General features: G+C 39.6%; 2 protein-coding genes across 2 annotated transcripts; one reads left to right on the top strand and one right to left on the bottom strand.

Moving 5' to 3' along the window:
• Nucleotides 1-1028: 1028 nt before the first annotated feature.
• Nucleotides 1029-6784, top strand: TEX30 (testis expressed 30). The gene is made up of 4 exons (XM_010284044.1): nucleotides 1029-1255; nucleotides 2719-2770; nucleotides 4256-4458; nucleotides 6467-6784. Exons 1-4 carry the CDS (start codon nucleotides 1133-1135, stop codon nucleotides 6638-6640), a joined length of 552 nt encoding a protein of 183 aa, XP_010282346.1. The 5' UTR covers nucleotides 1029-1132; the 3' UTR covers nucleotides 6641-6784.
• A 2544-nt stretch (nucleotides 6785-9328) lies between these two features.
• Nucleotides 9329-20788, bottom strand: KDELC1 (KDEL (Lys-Asp-Glu-Leu) containing 1; the record flags this gene model as incomplete). Its single annotated transcript, XM_010284045.1, has 10 exons — nucleotides 9329-9346; nucleotides 9554-9658; nucleotides 10198-10287; nucleotides 10655-10864; nucleotides 11472-11709; nucleotides 12771-12943; nucleotides 16821-16898; nucleotides 17660-17865; nucleotides 18276-18481; nucleotides 20688-20788. Coding segments are annotated over 10 exons (1425 nt in total), but the record flags the coding sequence as incomplete, so codon positions are not given.
• Between the last annotated feature and the right edge of the window lie 5 nt (nucleotides 20789-20793).

The following is a 20793-nucleotide window of genomic DNA, read 5'->3' as shown; positions in this document are numbered from 1 at the left end:
GCTCTTCCAGATGTCTGTTATGACTGGAGGCCCTCCGGCAGCCCGAAGCTGGCTTTGTCTGAGCCTCTGCTGTCTCCTATCCTTGGGGAAAGTTCAATCTCTTGACGCCACTGAGTGGTTACCACTGTGTAATTTGGAAATGTTTCCTGGGCTGTTGTCTTTATGTTTTATATTTATGTCGTTTAGGCTGCTAGTTAGAGAGTAAGTGCCTTGCTTATCTTAGAATATCAATTATACAAATACATGAAATATGCATCTTATGACATCTGACACTAGTTATTATTGAACACTTAATGAAAAAAGTAGTTCCTGTGCATTTGTTATTACAGTTGTGTGTAATATCTAACACTAGTGAATTCAAATCCATTTTTCATAATAGTCTGTTTTTGTTTTTTTCCCTTTGTCATGAAGCTTGTACGTGGATCCTACAGCTACAGGCATTAAATAGTTGCTGCCAGCAAGGAATTCTCTTAATCCTATATACTCCATATGGCTCTACAGACCCAAGATAATTTCGTTTATTTAGGGGCTTCCTTAATTCTTTCATTTAATAATGATCATGAGAGATCAGAGATAAAAATATTTTTTCTACTCTAGGAAAGTGCAATTATAGAATAGTTCATATTTCCTATTTATTTTCAAGTCTTACAGAAGAGTTAAATTTTCTTATTGTGGAAGACAATATTCAAGTTAAGTATGGCAGTTAGCTCTTGAATAGCTAGATATAGATACATAGAGAAGGTAAGAAGCGTTTCAGTTTATGCCTTGAAGCATCCCTTGAAACTAGGGATGATTAATTTTCTAATGGAGGAAATAAGGTGTGGAGTGGTAAAGTGACTTGCCCATTATTGCATAGAAAATCTTTGACACACACAGTTACTTATTTAGTACCCTCAAACAAAAGAAATAAAATTGGACTTGCAATTTTGGTTTCTTTCTTGTCCGATTTTTCTTCATCATAATGCATAGACTGGGAACATGCTTTTTTTTTTTTAAATTTTTTGTTTGTTTGTTTCATTTCTAGGTTAAAGTGAAAATACCTTTTGGAAACAAATACCTTGATGCTATCTTTTCTGTCCCAGAGAAGAAATCAACATACGGAGTGATTCTTACCCATGGAGCTGGAGGAGATATGAATTTCCCTCACTTAGTGTCTTTGGCAGTTTATCTTGCATCCCATGGAGTTCTGTGCCTGCGGTTTACTTGTAAAGGCCTTAATGTTGCCTACAGGACTAAGGCCTTCAAAACAGTTGTGGTAAGAAGTGACCAAATTCTGCCAAAGCTTAGATCCATGGGTGCCGTCTTCTGGGTTTCTTAAATTATGACCAGATATTAGTCAAGCAACAGTGGGAAAATTAGAAGTGACGGTTAACTAAATGGAGCACTGTCTGAACAGAAACAGCAGGAGCAATTTCTATATGGGCAGTGGCTGGAACAGCTGCAGCAAATATGTGGGTTTTAGTTCAGGGAGAGAAACAAAAGCTTGAGAAAAGGATGTGAAGAAAGCAAGTGTGTTCTGTGGGAAAACTTACAGCTTGAAAAAATGAAAGTATTTAGGATGGAAACAAGGTGTTCTGGGAGGTCTTGGGGAGGGGAGATTAAGGGAAACAGCTTTGCAAGTGGTTTTGAGAGGAAAGAAGCTGACCTGGGAATTGTGCTGGGTCTCTGAGGGCTGGCAGCTGGGACACCAATGGAAAGAGTAAGAGACTCTGGGTCGCAGGAGGACTTGAAGCAAAAGAGATTGGGAGTAGCATATGAAAGCCTTCGAACCTAAATAGTGTTCGAGTTCAAAATCAGTTTAAACTGGTATATGCGTGTGTTCATCTCTTTCTGCTGCTGATACCTTATTTAAGATGTTGTTATGTACCTAGGTTTTGTTAAAATAAGCAACTTTGTGTTATAATAGTATCAGCTTAGCTTATCTTCCTGTTCTGGAGCAGGCTGGAAGGAGTGGAAATTTTCTCCTGATTGTCTATCTATTTTTACTGGGGCATGGGAAGGTGGCTTGAGCGCTTTGCACTGAGCATCAGACATATTTTATAGGGGAACTAAGTCCAGTTCTTAAGGAATTAATTTAAATGATGTCATTGTGATTATATGTACATGAATTTGACTTTAGACTTTGTTAGCTTTAATGTGCATCTGTTCTCCCTTCTTTTTTGAAGAAGCATGATGTTGTTAGTGAGTCTATATTAATATGTTGCTGTGTAAAGGTAATGTAAAGGCCTCTGCTAAGATAGCACCTGATTAGTTCTCTCCTAAAAAAGGAAAAATTTCTTGCTGAATTTCATCTTTTCTGTCAGAAATAACTGATTGTGTCTTAAAATTTTTTGCTGGAAATGCGTGACCTCATTGAAGCACATTTTTGCTAACTTACTTTGCCTTTTAATGAGCTAAGAGTGTGCATGCAGTCTGTTATTGTATCTAAGTTGATACACAGTAATCATTTATGTTTTGGTAACTTGATAAGGCATCTGATATTTTAGACTTGCTGAGAGCTAATGTGAAATTACTTATGTTTATTATGTTGCTGCAAAATGTTATGAAACCATGTGCGTATAAAAAACAGAGCAACTTGTATGTACCTGTTCTTTGTTTAATTTGGAGTGCTGAAAGAGCTTGCCATTTTGTGTTTAGTAGATACAAACAAAAAAATCCCCAGCCTCCCAGCTGTCTTAATTCTGACTTGTAATGCTTCTTTTGATCTTATTTCTTTAGGAATACTTAAAGCTTTCTGATGATTATAAACTTTTGGGTGTCTTCCTTGCAGGTATAGTTTTTATTATCTATAATTTTCTCTCTTATACTGCCTCTAATGATAGTGATCTGTAATTACTCCATTTTTTGAAGTCTATCCCACTTTGGTAAGAAGTGAGTGAACAGGTGTGGATGACAGGTTTCCGTTCCAGGTGGACACTAGAAGCTTGCTGTCTAACTAGGGAACAAGCTGAATAAACTCCCACTTGTCAGTATTGCCTAGGGAGAGCAATTCAGCTATCTGTTGACAGTTGAATGCTCTGTAACCTTCATTAATTGATTGGCAGTCCACTGACTGCGGGGGCCCACTTACCAATCTGGATTTGGGCGTCTTAACAAGGAGCAGAATGCTGCCAGCCCTGTAGCTGGTGGCTGCATGGGGCGGGTGTGCAGCTCGGCTCTCTGGCAGCTGGCTTGAGCAGCACTGCTTCTTGGGTCGCAAGTGGGAACATCCAGCCTGCCACTTCCACCGGATTCTCTTGAGAGCATGGCTGTCTAGACCTGTTCACCCTCCTTGTGATGCCACAGGTCTCTCTCTAGAAGGAGTAAGGAAAGAGCCATAGACTCTGTTTTCCAGGTACTTTGGGAGAAAGCTTCCTTGTCACTTGTAAGTGATAGGGCATGAGTTCTCTGATAATCCGTGTGTGCTTTTTAACTGCAGGTCTTGAAGAATTCTGGTTACTGCTAAACAAAAAAACATTCTCCCAAAACAGGTTTTGGTGGATAAAACCTAGTGGCAGATAAAAAAGTTATATTATGTGAAAAGGGAAATAGATGGGTGTGATTAGGAATGACTCGATAAGGGAAACTCTGAATGTTCTCCAAGTGAAACCAAATCTGTGCTGATGCAAGTTAATCCCACTGGAATCAGCCACTTCCAACACTCAGCTGCAGAGCATTGTCAGCTCATATGCCTCTTCTTTGAGGAGATATTTTGGTATGCCCTTGCTGTTACTGACTGACCTCATGCCACACTTGGTTTTTTTTTTCCCCCCCTTCTACTTTTACTTTTAGGCTGAAGTTTGAGGTGTGCATAAACACTTGCTGGATTTGTTTTAGGAATAAGACGCATAAAACTTTGTTTCTAATTTGAGCAGATTAAGGTTGCATGAAAAAAATTAGTCAAGATAATATCATTGCTATCTCAGATTTCAAGGGTCTGGAGCATAGGACCTGTCCCTCTCTTCCCTGTGCCCCCAGGATGGGCTGTTGGTCCTTCCAGTATTGCAAAGGATCCCTCTATATTTATCCTTTCTTTTTTTCCCCCGCTTCTTTTTTAAATGGGGATGTGAAATCACAATATAACCAGAAAAATATTTTAGCAGAAAATACTGAAATTGGGATTAATCTTTTTGAAGGAGCAGATGAATAAAAATATCCGTAGCATTTTGTACTACTGGTATGTAGTGAATTGCTTTTAGGAGTTGTTTACTCCAACAGAATGTAGATGAGGTGACAGCAGATATACTTTTTTCCTTTATTTTAACATGGGAGAAAGGCCGTTCCATGGGCTCACGAGCTGCTGCCTCTGTGATACGTCAACTTAGCCAGGATGATGATGACTTCATTCAAGGTCTAGTATGTTTATCTTACCCATTGCATCGACCAAAACTTCAGTCCAAGCTCCGGGATGAAGATTTATTATTGATCAGGTGTCCAGTACTGTTTGTCTCAGGATCGGCAGATGAGATGTGTGAAAAAGTGAGTAGCCTTGTAAATCCTGCTATGAAGGGGCAGTATTGAGGAATAGGAATGAGTCTGAGTGGTGTCTGTACTGGTATACACAGCTGTGACTTTGATTAACAGCCTTCTCTAAATGTATATATTTTATGAAGGAAGCCTTGGGTAAGAAACTTCATGAGACATAAGGAAGCCTGGCGGTGTTTTCTTCTGCTGCTTAAAATTTCTGGATCATGCTTGATAATCCACTTACTTTAGAAAACTCATCTTTGGGCCACTAAAATACTGCTGATTTAAATGTTTTGTCTTTTTTGATAGGCTGCTTTTAAAGTTGTACAATCCTATGGAAGGAGTGAGTTATTCACTGTTCTGTTTTAACTATTTCAGGTTACAAAACATAAACAGTGTGCTATGTTACCAGCTTCACATTAATCACATTTTCATGACAAATTCTTTTAGTGAAGCAGTTCTACCCACAAGTCAGACTTCTGTGATAGAAAGATTTATTTTTCTTAGATGACACCAAGCTGAGTGTTGCGGCTGACACGCCTGAGGGACGGGATGCTATACAGAGAGACCTGGACAAGCTCGAGGAATGGGCCGGTGTGAACCTCGTGAGGTTCAACAGGGCCAAGTGCAGGGTCCTGCACCTGGGTTGGGGCAACCCCCAGTATCAGTACAGGGTGGGGGATGACGGGATTGAGAGCAGCCCTGCCGAGAAGGACTTGGGGGTACCGGTGGATGAAAAGCTGGACATGAGCCGGCAGTGTGCACTTGCAGCTCAGAAGGCCAGCGGTAACCTGGGCTGCATCCAAAGTAGCGTGGCCGGCAGTCGAGCAAGGGGATTCTGCCCCTCTGCTCTGGTGAGACCCCACCTGGAGTCCTGCGTCCAGCTCTGGAGCCCTCAGCACAGGAAAGACATGGACTTGTTGGAGCGGGTCCATAGGAGGGCCACACAAATGCTCAGAGGGATGGAACACCTCTCCTATGAGGCCAGGCTGAGAGAGTTGGGGTTGTTCAGCCTGGAGAAGAGAAGGCTCCGGGGAGACCTTCTTGCAGCCTTCCAGTACTTAAAGGGGGCTGATAAGAAAGATGGGGACAGACTTTTTAGCAGGGCCTGTAGCAATGGGACAAGAGGTAATGGTTTTAAAGTAAAAGAGGGCAGATTTCAACTAGATAGAAGGAATAAATTTTTCACAATGAGGGTGGTGAAACACTGGTGCAGGTTGCCCAGAGAGGTGGTAGATGCCCCATTGCTGGAAACGCTGAAGGTCAGGTTGGACAGGGTTCTGAGCAGTTGAAGATATCCCTGCTTATTGTAGGGGGGTTGGACTAGGTGACCTGTAAAGGTCTCTTCCAACCCAAAACATTCTGTGATTTTTGTAGAGATGAGAATACAGTGGTTTTCTGCCTTGTTTTCTTTACAAATAGGTATCTGTTGTTCTTGAACAGTTCATCTTGAATTTGGGAGTGTGTGCAGTTGGCATTTTCCATGCTTGGGCACTTTCTAAGGAGTCATAATGCTTTCGTGAGGAGTTGTTACCAAAATAAGTCAGGCTAGCAACCAGCAGATCCTTAGAGTGTCCTCTTAATGCGGGAATCCTTAAGACTCTCTGAGCTGTTTCTTAGGTCTGTTTGCTGAGGTCTGTATTGCTGCTCTGCCACTGTAGACAAATTTGACTGAAGAATTTTTGTCATTTTACTGCTAGTACTACCCTCTGGCAGTAAAAGTGTATTCCCCCATCCATGTGGGGAAGGAGCCTGCACAGGGTTGTGACCTTCACAGTTTTTGAAGTACTAATTTTCTGCTATTCTGTGTTTGAGTGAGGGCAAACGTTTGAGCAAATTCCATTACTGAATACAGTATCACCACATCTTTTCTATCAAGTTGTTTCTAATGTGCATGCAGATCCATTTTGTTTTTAAGAGCTGCCTGTTCTGTGTTGCACAGGCAAAGTGAGAGACATCTAGGAGTTGCACGGTTTGTAGCAGCTGATTCTCTAACTTTTTCATTCTATTTTCTCCCTAGCAATTGCTAGAAAGTGTGGCAAGCAAAATGAAAGCCCCTAAAAAAATCCATTGGATTGATAAAGGAAACCATGGGATGGTAGTCAAAGGAAGAACAACAGATGATGTCATGGAAGAAATAAATGTGCAAGTTTTTTCTTGGCTTAGAGAGAATATTGAACTGGAGCACAAATGATTTTCAATGTTTAAGCAATATCTTCATTTAGTTTTTCCTAAATGCAGCAAACTAGAGTTTGTTATTTCTGAGAGGCATATTTTTTAAAACAGGTTATTTTCAGAGGTCTAAGTGTAAATGCAAATACAACTTTTTTGTATGAATGAAAAATATTATGCAAAACAATAAAGAACTGTTTGAAGGAAGGGACAGAAAATTTGCAAAATAATTAGTATTATGGCAGCATTGTTTTCTGTGTTTCTATGCAAATAACTGTATACAACACTTAGTAATGCAGAGCACTAAGTATTTGAAGTGATATACTGGAAAAAAATCTATTTTGACAGCAAATCTTTAGGTGCTTTTCATTTCTGAGTATATTCCTGATGCTGTACTTGTTTGAAATTGAAACCTACCAATTTGTAGAATTCTGCGAGTGCATGCCCAGAGGCTGGCAAGCATGAGTGGTACTACTCTGCCTTGGTGCTGCACCCTGGCACTTCAATATGCTTCAAAACCAGTGATACGGGGAGAGGAATCTCTCATCACTTACAGTGTCACTACCCTAAGGAGCCAGGTTCTCGGCCTGTGTGGGGAGGAGGAGGAAAGGGTAATGCAGGCATGGTTGTGTGTGAGGAGCAAAGAACATGGGTCACAGTTTTGAAAAGTTACCCTCCAGCAACTTCCCTTGTGTAAAAGACTGACCACAGAGGCCCTTTGGAGAGATGGGCATGGAAGACTATTGAAGAAAAACTGATAAAAGACATTATATTTATACTGGTGGAGGAACTCCTGGACAAGGAAGCAGGTATGGTATGTCTGGCCTCAAGTTGTGCCGGGGGAAGTTTAGATTGGATATTAGGAAAAATTTCTTTACTGAAATTGGAACAGGCGGCACGGGGAAGTGGTGGAGTCACCGTCGCTGGAGGTGTTCAAAAAATGTATAGACGTGGCACTTGGGGACATGGTTTAGTGGGCATGGTGGTCTTGGGTTGATGGTTGGACTTGATCTTAAAGGTCTCTTCCAACCTTAATGATTCTGTGCTGCACAAGGCTTCTGTCAGGAGGTCTCAGAAGAGGCAGGTGGGGTTCTGAACTTCATTACCTGTTAGCAGAAGGAAAGCGGGTTGTCAGCTGAGCTCTAACGTTGCAGAGTGGATGAAATACTTTGTGTGTGCTTGCAGCTGCAGACTTCCTCATTACAGACTATGAGTAACCTGTTGGTAAAACCAACGGTTGTAACTGCTTTCAGCCAAGCCATCAGCAAGTACCAGCTGAATGATGACCCTTGAGATGAAATGGCTGTTTGGTCCCAGGAAAAGCATCTTGGAGTTGTCTCCTGAGATGGTGGTCTCATCTCCACAGCCAAGAGTTCCCTAAAACCTGTTCCAGTCATTCTGCATCTCCAAGGCTTGCAGCTTGCTGAACATGAGCCAGCAGCTTGAGCCTGGAGGTTGTTCTTGGGAGGAGGTGTGCAGAGCTGCTTAACGCATGCCATGTCAGCCCTGGTGAGCTGAGAGGATCTCTGTGATGTTTTGGTCAGGTGCTTAAATAGGATAGCTTTATTTTGGTGCTGCATTGTGTAAAAAAAAACAAAACAAAAAACCCCCAACAACAACAAACCCAAAACTGTAGATTAGTATAGTTAAATTAGAACATACATTGTTTATCACATGACCAAATGAACTACTCCTTAGGCTTTTTCTATAATCAAAACAATAGGCAGGTGAAAGCTAAAAATGTTCATCAGATAAAATATTCTTCCATTGTTTCTCACAAGATGCCTCAAGAAAGCTGATCTCCAGCAGTAATGTTCAATAAGCATAGCACACTATTTTCTGTTTGCAAAGAAAATAGTTAAATGTATTTTAAATTGACTGGCTTTGTTACAGAGAAAATCAATCCTCATTTTGGACTGGAAACATATGTGCTAACTTTAGAATTTGATGGATTTCGACTTGACTTTTAATCTGCCTATGGATCACTTTCAGATGGTGTTGATATGCTCAAAATTAACAGCTGAATTACTTAGCATCCATGGAAAACCAGTATTTTAAAAATAGACCATAGATTGTTGAAACAAGGATCAGTTTAGTTTCAGTAGTCACTGCTCACTGCTTTTCAGATCGCCAGAGACTGGGTTTCACAAAGTGTCTGTGAAAAATCATATGGAACTTAAAACTTTTCTCTAATATTCCTGAGGTGTCCAATAGCACTGTGTTTTTCCTCCACGTTAAAAAGATGTGTTATGAACACCACATCACTGTGTTTGAGAGGACTGATCCTCTCAGAAGGAACAAAAGTTATGGTCTGAAAAAGATGACTTTGGATAGGTACACGGGGTGGGAGGTCAGATTTACAATTCTTATCTGCCCTTTTTTTGCAGAACACACTTGTGAATAGACTCGGTATAACAAGTCTGAGTAAAAAGTGTCTGTGTTTCCAAGGTGTCTCAGGATAGTAACACATGACTGATACAAACATGTTCTTTATTTAAAAAAAAAATTATAAAAATGTTTTTGAACAAGGCTATGCAACCACTGCATGATAAAAAGGAAATAAGGGGTGCTTGGTTTTCTTCCATACATAGATCATGATACAGTAAACTTCAGAATATCCATTGACATTATCCACTGGCATTTTAATTCACATTTTTCTTCTTTCCTTAAGTCTGAATGTAGGTAATTATTAAAAATTTATTTCTTTCTGTCAGAGTTCATCTTTGGCCTGCAGTCAAGAAAGAAGAAACATTTTTCAGTTAATTGGAAACTCAATTTTTAACCGTCTAGTCCTGCAAATACACAAAGAAATGTTTCTAAGTTCGACAGGCATTAATGGTCTGGTCATGGATACCGTGAGCTACTGAGCAATGCCTGTTCCAGTTTGGTTGAATAAGAACTGAGGACATCCATCACTTTACATTTAGCACTGTACCTTTTTTCTGTGGCAAGTACATGGAAAAAGGTCATCATCAGGCTGCTGCACTTTCTCCATCCCATCTCTGATTTTTGGCTCACTCACTTGCAAGCTGGCATATTCCTAGTTTTAAAAAAGGAAGGTATTGTTAATTCACAAACTTGTTACGATTGTACAGCTGGTTGTAAATATGGCACCAACTCAGCTGAGTAATTCTGTAAAAACTCCGGGGCTACACAATCTGTTACTCCGTGCTGTGTCACAGACAGAGTAAGCAGATACTTAACTGCAGACAGGAGCCCCTGGGGGTGCCTCACTGGCGTTTTGGTATCTTGGTGCTAACGCACAGCTATTATCAGCTGTGATTCACAGGGTGTGTGTCTGACATGGAATTCCTCAATCATTGTGGGCAACATATAAGTGCAGATTAGACGAAGATTTATGGGATCCGATTGCTTCTCTCAAAGAACCAGTGTAATCTTAAGGGGTTTCATAGGAAATAAGTGCACACAACATTTGTAAACCAACTGAAGTTCTTAATTGCTGCTGCTTGCTTTGTGGGTTCAAGTACTGGACTGGCCAATTCCCAGCAGCTCTGTTGCCCCAAATTCTTTCTGTGGGATTTCTATTCTTGTGGTAGTAGCCATTAAAAATATACTAACCTGGAAGAGTTTGAAATAATAACAAAAAATGTGGTCTCCCATGAGATTGTTTCTTGCGAATTCTTGTCCGGATTTTGCAATATTTTTTGCCTGTCAAAGAAAATAAAAGTTTTCTTAAAAAATTCTCAGAAAAATAGTAGTTATTTCAGGATGCCAGTATTGATTCTGGAGTTAAGTACAGTGTTGACAGGTAAGGATAACTTATTTATTTTTATTTAAGCATTCTTAATTTTTAAAGTAAGGCATTCTTATGAAAATACTCCTAATTTTTCCGAAGTTCAATTTAATTTCAAATTAAAGACAGTATTATGTATTTTTTGAAAAGTGTTTTTCTTATTTGCAGAGTTGAAGACAATAATTTTTAAATCCTTCTAATTGATTTTTTTGTTTTAAAGAAATGCACTTTTTGCTTTCTCTCTCTAGAAACATTGCTGAGTACTTCTAAATGTGTATTTACCTCTTCATCGTGCTCTTTGGCCCACTGTAGTTTTTCTAGTAGATCACTCAGGTCACTTTTAAATGGAATATAGTGTTTCCACGGCTGCAGCTCGTTATAAAAATGCTCATAGTAGATGGAGTCTTGCTTTAGCACCACACTGTTTCCTGCTAGTAGATAAGGCAATCTGTATGCTGCCACTGTGCCATCAATATTAATTTGATATTTATACTGGAAAGAAAATGACCACAAGTTATTAACAAACAGAAGATTCCCAGCACCTTGGTTAGGTTGTATTATTCTGACGGCACTGGTATTACTGACTTGCCGATATTGAGAAATGTAGGACTGGCTAGGCAAGCGTCAGTGTTTAAGTAGCTTTTATTATTTAGTTTGGAATTCATCACAGTGCAGGGTACACAGCGATGGCCCTCTTCATCAATTAAGTTCTCCGGAAATTCTTAAGACGCTCATCCTCAGATGTGAGGGTAGATGTGCCACTTCATCCACTGATTTTCCCACTATGTTAGTTATGTTAGTAGTCCTGATCACTGAATCAGGAAAAAGAAATAAAAAGGAACTTGGAGTTACACAGATTACACAAGGTTACACAGAATCTTTAGGTGTAAATCAAGCATTATTATCCTCAGTGTAAGAGCTACATAGCAGTTAATCCCACTGGACAGATGCCTAATCATGCCTGTTACTGCTGGTGTGCTGAAAAACTAAAAAACAAACAAACAAACAAAAAAATTATTATCAATAATATATACAAAGTTATTTGATAATGAGAAACACCAAGAACCTAAGTTCTATGAAAAATGGGTCAGTGGCTTACCTTAAAAAAATCAAAAAACGAAATGTGCTTAACAATGGGGCCATAGAGGCTTTCATCATGTTTAAAAAAAAAAAAGTTTGTGAAAGCAGCATCTATGACCTCTGGATATTTTTTGCTGAGTTTTACAAGTTCAAGCCTCTCTTTGCGGCTGTCACGTCCTCTCCAGAATGCCGTGGTATTCTTGTCTTCCCACGATGGGCCAGTATTTGCTTGAACTGACATCATATCCAGACTGACTCTGGGGGAGTAAGAAGTGATTTAATAGTGAAGGCTACTGGAAATTTTTTAAAGTGCAATTACTTAAAAGAGTTTACAGTAGCAATAGGCAAATACCAAGGATGAAGGTAAGTCATGGACACACCCATAGATGTACTGTATCAGTATTTTTGCAGCGATAAAAGCAAATAAGGAATGTCAAGTTCACAGGCCCGTGGCAAGACAGCATCAGTTCAGTGACAACATTGCTGGTGGAAAGAGTACCTGTCAGTTGTTGTGGAACAACGTGGCTAAAAGTGGGTACGGTTGCCAGACCAGTGAAGCTGATACAGGGTAATGCAATAGCTGATAATGCTGATGAAGCAGTCATGATAGTCCAAAGCAAGATTTTTCTGTAACTAGCGTAATACAGCATATTTCACTTCCTTTGCTAAATTAAAAACACATGAATCGAGGGGGCAGGGGGGAGCAAATGTAGGAGAAGTCTGGATAATACAGACAAGGAACCTGAACTGAATGCAGTGAAATGATAAACAAGTTCAAAGTGGACAACAAAGATCTCTTTGAAGCTGTCTTTGTAGTGTTTCAAGACAGTGACAGAGCAGTTACTGAGGCCAGTTATGATCAGTAATCAAAGTGGGAGATGGTATGTCCCAGGTTGAGAATTCTGGCTACATTGGGCTTTAAAAAGTGCAGACAAAAAAAGATTCTAGGAAAATCAGGAAAAAAAAGACACCTGGCCAGCTTTCAACATGTTTGGGGGGGGAAACAAAGCAAACAAACAAAATATCTACCCTTGAAACATTCCGTCTAAGTGCTGTTTTCAGTGACTTGACCATGTTTAGATTAATTTTGATTTTTGAAATTAAACGGTGAAGTGTTTTAAATATACGTCATTTATGTTATATAATACATAACTTGGTGACTGCTAGGATATTGATTGCACAGTTATTGCCTAGCTACAGGGTGCCAATGTCTCAATGAATTAATAGAGAGTAAAACCATTAATATACTGTTAATACAAAGATCTTTTTGGAAAATTATTCACTGTGAATTTTGTGAAAAATTTAAGCAATTTCTTACCGTCCCATAGTCTCCAAAACTGAGTCTGTTAAGTCATAGGTTGGCATAACAATATCTTTTGACTCAGTGGACCCACACCATGAGAAGATAGGGTGTAGGTTCTGTGGGGATTTCTTTTTCTCCAGAGGCCAGTCCCCCAAATTAACAAAAAATTCTACATCTGGCATTTTCACCTAAACAGAAACAAAGTAGGCACAAATGCATTTTAATACAAAGCAGTGTTCTTCTGCCAGCATCTTGCATTTTGAAAACAACTTCACTAAGAGGAAAAAAAACCCAAACATGTTCTAATATACTTAATGTACCTGTAATAGATCGTTAAGTTTAGAAACATGTCAGAAGTACTGAAACCACAGAGGAAAGCCTACAAGATTTTTTATTTTTTTTTTTTAAGATTTGCACAAAGTCATATAAATGCTCTCTCTGTTTTTTTTAAGGGATAGGAACACCCCAGTTTAGAGGTTGGTTTCTTGTTATACTTTACATGATTGGCCATATAATCTTTGTACCAGGCTAGCACTGGGAACTGGTAAGCAATCATACAGTTCTAAGGTAAATTGAACCACCTTGCTGACTGCATGGAAAATTGCTGTTGGGTGGTAAATTAGTTTTCTGTCACATCAGTGAACTGATTTACCCTGTGTCTGCATGATTACTAAATCCAATGGAAGAGAGGTAACAGAGATGAACAGCCATGATGGAAAGACCACATTTAGTCAGCACTGGGGTTTTATTAAGCTTAACATCCTCACTTATTTAAAATAGTTGGTAGTATGGAACTGCATCAGAAATCACTATTGCAGCCAAAAAGCAGGCAAAATACTGTTGATGGCCAGGAAACATTATAACAACAGGACAGGGGGCATAATTTTGCTGCTATAGGGAACTGTAATGCACCCCTATCTTGAGCACTGCGTGTGGTTCTGGTATTTGCAAGCAAAGTAAGAGAAGGTACAACCAAAGGCAGCTAGCCCCAGGGTTGGGCCAGCTGCCTTGTGAGGACAAACTGAAAATGGTGGGACACTTCCACTTGGAGAGCAAGAAGGCTGAAGGAGGTATATGGTTGAGTTTTACAGAGCCCTGAAGGCATGGATAATGTGAGTGCAGAGCTAATGCCCTATTTGTTCTTAGGTCACCCTCTTCATGACATAAATCTCCACTACATCCCCCTCAGTTGCCTCTTCCAAAGCAAAAGAATCCTAGTCAAATTAGCTTCTTGTTGCATGCCCAACAGCATTCTTGCTGTGTAGTGCTTTCTGAGAAAATGAAATGAGAACGGCACTGTTTTCACAAAATAGGCATGTCACAGGTTTTATACTGTGACTTAATCAGATGTACGCAATAGTGCGATACCCAGTTGAGACTTATTAAGGAGGGAGGCAAAAACAAAAGAAAAAAAGATTATTATACTGCCATTTTTGGAAAACTGCTGGAATAACTCCAAGATCTGTGTCCTGACTACTAACAGGTAATTTAGAGGTCATGACTGTATGTGTGTGATTAGGAACATTTTGTTCAAGTGTTATCATCAACTATCTCAATACCTACATGGGAAAATACCTTCTCTGAAGGAAAGAAGAATTATGAATGTTAATAATTCTCAAATTAAAATACACATATACACATAAAAAGAGTTAAAATATGTTGCTAGCTCCTCATCATATATATGCATCAAAGCATTTCTCCTCTCAAATCCCTTTATTCTTTAGATCAGAATGGTTGGTCACAGGCTAACATTTCAGGGTTCTTCTGTGGCCCAAATAGGTTTCATTAAGTTTCTAATTTAATTTATCTTTATGGACAGAGATAGAAATTAACAATTTGCCAAATACCAAACACCCCCCTAAGTGGTTGAAGATACTTTTCTCTAACTTGACGACACGGGAAAGCCTTTGGCAGACACATCCAGAAATTCTAGAGACAAGAGACCCAAAGCAGTACTTCTTGTCTTCAGTATACAGACTGAGAGAAAAGGTTTTATTGTGTACCTTCAATTAAAAGGGTGTTTGGTTACACATTCTAATCTTCAGCACTCAACTTTATTAGTACAGTGCCATCTAACGGTTATAATGGACATAGAAATGCTACAAATTCTATTTTATCTACATCCTCAGTGGCAGAATCATTCAACGTGTTAATTCTTCTTCTCCAATCCAGCAGTTCTATGGTCTTTCAGTTACACTGTCTTAACAGAAATTCCTACAGTATTTAGTGGGGATAAGACAGATTCTATTTTCTAGAACTGTAAATAGTTTCTGTCTTTGGAGTTAGCAAATCTTTTCGAACATTTAGCCTAAATACCTTTGATGCAATTTAATTCCATTATTTCTTGTGCAACACTACTGACACCGAGAACAGCTTACTTCCATCTTCCATGGAGCAACCTTTTAGATAATTAAAGGCTACATTCATGTCTTCCCTTAGACACTGTTAGATGAAACAATCCCTACTTAAATGAATCTTCATTTGTGTGTCTTGTCATTCTTACCACTTTCCTGTGCAATGTCAGTAATTGAACAATCTTTCTTGAAGCATGACACCCAAAGGCAGACACAGTGGCATAACTGATCCGTAACTAATCCTAAGTATAGTGGGAAGGTTACTTTATGTTTCTTTCATCAGTTTGTTAATGTGTGTGTTTAGCTTTTCACAACAGCATGCCACTGTTGACTCATGTTAAACTTGTGATACTGTAACCTTCACACTTCTCTGCAGAAAATAACCACTCCCTATTTTAAATAGGTGCCAGAACTTTATGACTTACCCAGCCTTTGTGTAGTACCCTGCCCTCCTCACTTTATTTTATCCATTTTTCCATACAATTTCTCTTACTTGTGAAATTTTTGTTTAATTATGATGCTGTACTGTGAGGTGCTTGCAGGTTCTTTAATTTTTGTTATCTGAAAATTCAATAAGCATATTCTCTAATCCATCATTCAGTCAAAATATAACTAAGTTATTAAATGAGGACTGTACCTAGGACAATTCTCTGAAGAATACATTTGTGACACCTTTTGCCTCTCTGGAAACATTGGCAACTATTATTTAAGTAAGGTTTTCCAAGCAGTTTACAGTAGTTTCTTCTAGGCAAAGTTTTCCTATCTTGTTTATGAGAAACTTGTGAGACTTGCCCTCAAAAGCCTAACCAAAGCTAAGATACTTGACATCCATACAGAAAGCCTATTATCTTGTTATAGGAAACAATTACATAGGTATGACTTGATTTTTTTATGATAAATTAATGTTGTTTCATACCAATTACCTTATCTTTCAGCTGCTTATAAATAACGTACTTAATTCTTATTAGACTTCTAAGGATTTTTTTTTTAAGTTACCAACTCCGTACTTCAGTAACTCCTCTCTTATTTCTCTCCTTTTTAAAGATAAGTGCTTTATATTTTTACAGTCAAAAATAGATATTAACTCAGATATCTTCATATTTGTCTTACTACTCTCTTTAGATAACAATCACATATTTATGTGTGCTGAAACTTCAGCCCTGCTATATTCTGTCACTATGTACATAGGTCAGGGTTTTTCCAAGGTCTTCCTAGGGAAGAGTCTGCACGGTGCTTTTTGCTTGTACAGTGTTTCCCACACAGTACCTGTTGGGCTTTCAGCGCTCCTTCTCAAGCCTTCCCGTCTTGTTTTCAACATATGGAAATTAATGAAGAATCATATAAATTCCCTATTTTTTTCAGTCACCCTGTAAAATGTACTAGCAGAGACAGAAATTTTCTGTTAGATGCTACAGGATGATTTCTTTAGTCTATAGGAAAAAAACCCCGCACTCTGTCTAAATCTATCAAACTCTCCTATAAAAGCCTGCTATTCAATTAACACTTGTGATACTCCATACAATGATCAGAGAGCATTGTAGAATATCCCACCTTCAAACAAGGAAAATGCATCTGACCTTTCCATTATTAATCAAAGAACAAGAAGAGCTTTTTAACAGAAATAGCGACAAATATGATGAAGTATATTTGTTAAGCCCCGGCTTCTATAAATTAGGATATATAGAATAAATGACTGTAGAGATGCACTCACTTTTCTTGTCAAAGAAAGCAGTATGGCATCCATGAAAATTCTGAAGCCAACATGTTCCCCATACGTCTTTATATAAACCTGAAAATAAACAAAGTTTTATTGCTCTGGTGTTTTCATTTCAAAGAACAGCTAGACAATTTAGAGCTCTTTTAATCACTTAGTAAGTAACTAGTCGGACAAACTGTATGGCTGTATAGGTTTATGATCTTTGGGAAGCTTTAGAAATCTCACCTCTCCAATTCATCACAGAAAAGTGACACAAAAAAAAGGACAAGCTTTGCTTGCTTTTGTTGACATTTTAGGTCTGTCTCGTGGAAATGGAAACTTGTTGCCTCTTTCTGTTGTGTTCCATTGTTCTTATTTCCATGTGAAACTCTACTGAAGTCAGTACAGTTTTTGCTGAAAAGAATTGTAGCTCTGAGCCTCAGTGGAGCTAAGCAGTATTTCTTTACTTCAGAATTATGCACAACATAATTTATTGATGCATGTTAAATTAGATGATTGTGACACTCCACGGCAATATTACTCAGAGAACAGGAAACCAAATTAGCATTTAGCAGACTTGGGTCTGTGCCCGGTACTCACATTGATTGCTTGGAGAGTAATTTGCCTTCACTGTACTTCAGTTGCAATGTGGACAAAAAGCACTTTACAAAGTAGGACAGATACTATTAAGCTCAGCTACAAACTGCAATTTATTCAAGGACAGAGAAGCAAGCAAAGCAAGCTTCTTGAAGAACAGACACAAAGAAGCCTTTCAAGTGGGAAGAGCCAAGCAGCCTGATTGTATGACATGCCACCAAATCCCTATATGGACTTCAGATCAACCTATTCCGTACCTCGTTATCTTTGATGGTGTAATGACACAAACTCTGTCTTTGTCCAAACCTCTGTGGAATTTCTTTTGCAATCTTATCTGGATCAACAATGGGAAAATTTGCTAGGTCTCTTTGAATCTGTGGAATGATCTGAGGGCAGTTCATCTCTTCCAGCCATGCACTGCTCTCCTCCTGAGGGCAGTCACAGTTTTCATGGTAAACAGGTCCTATCAGGAACACAATTATTTTATTTTTAATAAGTCACACTACTGAGATCATAAAAGAGGGTTAGGCACTGAGCATTAATTGCTTAGGGTGAAACCTTCAGCAACTCTAAATGGACATATCTGAACTTTTTTTTTTACTCCAATGGAGACATGCCTAGCTACATCAACTCCTGTGTGAGCCTTCTACATGTATTTGCTAGGCAACAGCTTCAACAGCATTTCTTTCTTTTTACTATTTTGAATAGTACATGCAGGACACTTAATATGAATCCGTAACTCCAACGGGATTTGATAGTCTGGGGAAGTACTGAGGTCCTGTAGAATCCCATGCTAATCCTAGAAGACATTCTGGGATACAGTTTGTGAGAAAAAGCCACGATAGGAAATCCATGCATAGTGCTGCTTCTTACCTTTTAAAATATATGGAGACTTTGCGACATGTTTATCTCCAGTTTTGACTTCTATCTTCAGGTTTTTGTAGCTTGCGTACATCCTGTATCTCACAAGGAAGGAACCATCTTTCCTATCTAATACTTGCACACCAACCCGAGTGAACTGTTCATCAGGAGCAGTGATCTTCACCTGGAAAGCATTTTCACCCGGCGATGAAGTGAACCTACCCAGAGAATAAGTGGGAGCTTAGTAAGAATGAAAACACACAAGAGCTTTCTTAGTCTGGTTCATTCCTTTTCATGCTGGCAGATTTCCAGTGACTTCACTAAGCTATGCTAGGTCTTTATTAGCACATCCTAATGTTCACAAGCAAGACATGATTCTTCCAAAGAGAATTTTGTTAGGCTACTTCAAATGTCTCATGCTGTTAGAAGCGCTAGGTATCAAGAAGGTTCCACTCAGACACACAACTCCAAAATTACTTGGTGCCCTACGAATAGTGTTGGAAATACATTTTTGGATTATATGGGAACAGGGCACCTTTAAAAATCCAGCATAGCTCTTGATTAGTAGTAGCTCCAGTGTAAAATGATGGGAAGGTAGAGCGCATGCAGATAAATGGATCTTGGTAGATATATCTTGGTCTCCTGTCCTGTAAGTACAGGATGTGGGGCAATGGCTTTAAAATGAAAGAGGGTAGATTTAGGTTGGACATAAGGAATAAATGCTCTATGATGAGCGGGATGAGACACTGAAACAGGTTGTCCAGAGAAGTTGTGAATGCCCCACCCCTGGAAATGTTCAAGGTCAGTCTTTGGGCAACGTGACCTAGTGAAAGATGTCCCTGTCCTTGGCAGGGAGGTCAGACTAGATGATCTTTAAAACTCTCGTCCAACCCAAACCATTCTATGATTCTATAAAACAAAATACTAGAACAAGCTTCACTTTAGCAGCTTAATAAGTCTGTTATTTTACATACAGAAGCAAAATGTTTCCAGCTTACTTTATTTTCTATGTACTATTTAAGGAAGTGAAGAATGAAGCTAAACTTCTTAATCATTATTGTAGCTCATACATGGAAAAAAAAAAAAAAGGATATTACAAATGCCAGTGTCTTGGTAGGAAAAAAACATTATAGTGGGATCATGTAATTCACTGTGTAGTTATGTCATTTTGGTAAAATACACCATACACCAATCATAAAAAAAAACTTCAGTAAAACCAAATTTGAAAAACCATGAAGGTATCACACATCACGAGGTATTAACAAAGTTGCCACAGTCAAAATGCTGCATCTGCCAATCTTCTTCCACCTCTTTAAACACGGTCCCACAGATGTAGGGAGAGCTTGGGATAAAAAGAGAGGTGGCGGGAGTGGGTGGACTAACAGATTACAGCCCAGCAGCCCGGTCAACTTTCCTGAAACTCATCCAGACATACTAAAGAACTGCCAGTTCAACTAAATGCAGGAAATATTTACCGTCCAAGATAAGGTGAACTGGCAGCTTCCAAACTTGCACATGCCACAGTGCATCTAATCTGGACAACCTGAACGGAGTAGTCCGAGTTCCTATCTAGCTTGTATGGTCAGGGTTTGTTTCTTATAGGAATGGAAAGCCATGAGTGTTCTCTGAAAACTAAGTCTACCTACTTCATTCCTATGAAGTTTACATAACAGCCTACAGAGTAATTCCTAAATGACTCTGCTGATCATGTGCCTACGTGTTTAGGAGAAATACTGATGTTCCTAACAGTGGAAACAAGCAGGATACCTGAACAGGCGTATCATAAATTAGTTACTGTTAAGGTTTTGACAAAGCAGAAAAAATCATAAATTGTCGGCTGGACCAATACGCATGTTTTGCTGTTGAACATTTTTATCGTTTTTTTCTTTTCTCACCTCATTGTGCAGTTATTTGATACTCCTAAAGAGATTCACTGGCTTTTTCTAAGTGATATACAAAAAAAGCCACGTAGGGAGCCTTCAGCACCCGTAGTTTCCCTTTCTACAAGAAAATCCCAAATAAATTTCTGCCTAAAAGGTTGAAGAGATTCAGCCGGGACGCAGGCACGCAAGGTCAGCCCCGCCGAGGATGGGGCACGTAGCCGTGCTGGCACTGCTGCCATCCAAGGTGGGGAGCGGGACGCTTCGCTCCCTCACAAGAAATCCACCAATTACGATTTGGACCCAGGGCCCGCAAATATTTAAGCCGCTGCCCAGGGTGAAGGAACGTGGCACACCCACGTACCCGTGGGGGGTGGTGATGCCTGGGGAGGAGGCGTAGAAAGCTCTGCCGCTCCCCGCCTAACTCCCTTCATCCTCCTGATCGGGAGGGAGGGAGGCGGGCACGGAACGTCACCTTTTAACCGATCTGTCGGATTTTCTTCTGCCCACAGCCGAAGTCTCCGTGAAAAGCTGTCCCGCTTACCTCTGCCCTTCGGCGTCCACGGCCTGCACGTAAAAATAGCGAGCGGGGAGGGCAGCCTCCGCCCGCAGCCCGGGCCCCCATACCGCGCTGCGCTCGGGGCTCAGCC

The sequence above is a fragment of the Phaethon lepturus genome, unplaced genomic scaffold (assembly GCF_000687285.1).
Source record: "Phaethon lepturus isolate BGI_N335 unplaced genomic scaffold, ASM68728v1 scaffold11993, whole genome shotgun sequence".
Taxonomy (NCBI): Eukaryota; Metazoa; Chordata; class Aves; order Phaethontiformes; family Phaethontidae; genus Phaethon; species Phaethon lepturus.
The sequence above is the reverse complement of the archived record's forward strand: the minus strand, read 5'-3'. Positions and strand labels throughout refer to the sequence as shown.

Excerpts from the sequence above, each read along its gene's own strand:
- TEX30 (XM_010284044.1), top strand. The coding sequence starts at position 1,133 with ATGAATTTCCCTCACTTAGTGTCTTTGGCAGTTTATCTTGCATCCCAT. Across the intron at positions 1,256-2,718 it reads AGGCCTTCAAAACAGTTGTG|GAATACTTAAAGCTTTCTGA; the intron begins GTAAGAAGTGAC and ends TTATTTCTTTAG. Across the intron at positions 2,771-4,255 it reads TTTGGGTGTCTTCCTTGCAG|GCCGTTCCATGGGCTCACGA; the intron begins GTATAGTTTTTA and ends CATGGGAGAAAG.